A 3164-nucleotide genomic window follows, 5' to 3' on the forward strand; every position below is an offset into this window, starting at 1 on the left:
GGCTTTGTATAAAATATTTGGTTTTAACCTGAAATGCAAGTTGCAATGATTCTTTCCCTCAAATGATCCTCGTGTAAAATCGAAACCATATACACAAAGTCTTTCATACATCCCCAGACTGAAAAATCCTTCTTGCTTCTCGACCCCAAAAAATCCAGTAATTAGGAAATACTTGATATAAATAGTTCCTAACATTTAAAGCAAAATGAGCCGGAGCACCGTCGAGTTGAAATCAAAGATTTTGTCTTAAATTTAGAGGTAAATCATCAAGCAAATCGGGAAGTATTTCTTGTAGAAACAACAGAAATGAATTACCAGTCAAATTACCTGGTAAAATGACAGGTCCTAAAAGAAAGTTATCCACAACAACTGCCCACACTTTACTTGATGATGTGTCTCAACTATGGCCCTGGGATTCTCTTCAGCACATATGTGTTCGATATGGATATTTGTCATGCCGTTTCTCGTGAACGTGGCTTCGTCAGTAAACAGAATGGGCCTTATAAAATCCACATTTCTATTATTCGTTTCACATAACCATCTACAAAAAGCAAGTTTGCCTCGGGATTGTCGGGTAAAAGACCTTGTACTTTTTGAAGATGAAATGGAATGAAAAGTTGTTGACTGTAAAATATTGTGTATCGGTTTTCCCAATATTTCTCACCCGTTCAGCCAAAACGCTAGTACTAATGTTTGGTGATTCTTCGACAATTCTTAAAATATATTCGTCTTGGCCTGGTTGAACCGCAAGGCCGAAAAGGCCGAATATGTCAAAAACGGTTAGACTTGGGTATAGGACATTATACACAAAATATACTTAGAATTTCACGTAAAAGTTAAAAATGTAAAAATATACAGGGTGTTCCATTTAAAATAACGAAGTTGACACCTACTTCCGATATAACGTACGTACGTACAGAACGTACGTGGCTTGAGAACAAAGACTGCAGATTTATTAAATAGCACCTCTGCGTGTTGGTATGATCTAATGGCGCTTACTGAGACATGGCTCGATTCGTCAATATCTGATGGTGAGGTGGTTGCGGCTGTGTACAATGTCTTTCGAGCCGATAGAGATTTTTTAAATACGGGAAAATCACGAGGTGGGGGCTGTCTGATAGCCGTTAATAAAAAGTTTAATGCTTTTAAAATAGATGTAAATCAAAGTGTTGATCTTGAGCCCGGTATAGATATTGTTGGTGTTAGGATTGTATTAGATTTCTCGTCAATTTTAGTTTTTGCTGTATATCTTCCTCCTCCAGTATCTCCTGAAACTTTGGAAAATCTGTTTGAGTGTCTAACATCCCTTGACTACATTTTTGGTAATAATATTTGCATATTGAGTGATTTTAATCTACCTTATTACGTTAACTGTAACAATTCTCAAGATAAGAATATTTTAATACTGCAAAACTTTATAACTTTTCTTAATTGCAATCAAAGCAACTCTATACAAAATTCAAATAACAGAATTCTTGATTTGGTCATAAACAATAATGAAAATTGCATAGTGGAAAAATCTTTGGATCCGTTGTTAACCGAGGATACTCACCATCCTGCTCTTGATATTTCGTTTAAATATTGCCACTCTATGAATTTTAAGCGTAAGACACTTTTTAACCTACAAAATGCATTTAACTTTAAAAAAGCTAATTTTCCTAATTTATATGATGCCTTTTCAAAGACCGATTGGTCATTTATGGAAGCTACGGTTTCTGTGGAGCATCAGTTTAAGGTCTTTTATGATTTAATATTAAAGGAATTGGACAGTTTTGTACCAAAATATCCTAATATACCTAGGAGAAATTTTCCACCTTGGTTCACAAATAGTATTATAAGGGATATAAAGCTTAAGAGTTTTCATTACAACAAATTTAAAAAATATGGAAGAACCGATGATATAAACACGTTTAAATTGTTACGCAATAAATCTAAAAGAGATATATCTAAATCTTACTATCAATACGTTTCAAATGTGGAAAGCAGTATCATAAATAATCCTAACAAATTTTGGAGTTTTATAAAGAATAAAAAAGATACAAGAGATATTCCTAAAGATATGTTTTACAAGGACACTCCTATAAAGGGCACCCTTGAAATAGTTAATTCCTTCGCTGACTACTTTAAACGATCTTTTTTAAATAATAATTTACACCCTAATTCTCATCATACCCCAAATAACTCTCTTAATATAAATATTTCTTGTTTTTCAGAACGCGAAGTACTCAATGCTTTAAACAAATTAAAACCTAAATTTACAACAGGACCGGATCTTATTCCTGCATTTATTATTAAGGACTGTAGGCATATACTTGTAAAGCCTTTACTTGTTTTGTTTAACAACTGTCTTTTATCGGGGTCTATTCCCGCATTATGGAAAGTTTCCAAGGTTTGTCCTGTATTTAAAAAAGGTAATAAGTCCGATATATGTAATTATAGACCTATATCTATAATTTGCAATTTTTGTAAAGTTTTTGAATTTTTAATTTACGATAGAGTTTTTCCGTTAACCAAAAATATTATTATTCCCCAACAGCACGGATTTTTTAAAGGAAGGTCTACGAGCACAAACCTTTTGCTTATAACTCAGAATATTGCTGAGGCAGTTGATAATGGGGAACAGAAGGATGTTATATACCTGGATTTTAGCAAGGCTTTCGATCAATTGAATCATAGTTTAATTGTTGATAAGCTTAGTAATTTTGGATTTTCAGCTGTCTCTCTTCAATTGTTTCGCTCATATCTATGTGGTAGAAGTCAGTACGTGGAGTTATACGGCGAAAGGTCAAGCTCCTATGATGTAGTTTCTGGTGTCCCGCAGGGATCTGTGCTTGGACCGCTACTGTTTAACTATTTTATTAACGATATTGGTGATAAATTGGATTGCGATTTTTTACTTTATGCAGACGATATCAAGTTATATAATAAAATAAGAAATCTCGTAAATTGTCATAGATTGCAGTATAATCTTGACTTGGTAAATACTTGGTGTGTAGAAAATGGTCTAAAGTTGAATGTTTCTAAATGTAATGTTATGACATATACCAACAAATTAAAACCGTTATTATTTAACTACGCTTTAAATACGACTACATTAATACGCACAAATTCTTTTAAAGACTTGGGAGTGTACTTTGATACCAAACTGTCTTTCTCATACCATA

The 3164-nt window shown here is 33.2% G+C and overlaps 1 protein-coding gene across 1 annotated transcript; it reads left to right on the forward strand.

The window, feature by feature from the left end:
- The first annotated feature begins 1636 nt into the window (after positions 1 to 1636).
- LOC126735395 (uncharacterized) lies at positions 1637 to 2616 on the forward strand. Its single transcript, XM_050439362.1, has 2 exons — positions 1637 to 2411; positions 2537 to 2616. The coding sequence occupies exons 1-2, from the start codon at positions 1700 to 1702 to the stop codon at positions 2548 to 2550; spliced, it is 726 nt and encodes a 241-aa protein (XP_050295319.1). The 5' UTR covers positions 1637 to 1699; the 3' UTR covers positions 2551 to 2616.
- The last annotated feature ends 548 nt before the right edge of the window (positions 2617 to 3164 follow it).

Source organism: Anthonomus grandis, chromosome 4 (assembly GCF_022605725.1).
Source record: "Anthonomus grandis grandis chromosome 4, icAntGran1.3, whole genome shotgun sequence".
Taxonomy (NCBI): domain Eukaryota; kingdom Metazoa; phylum Arthropoda; class Insecta; order Coleoptera; family Curculionidae; genus Anthonomus; species Anthonomus grandis.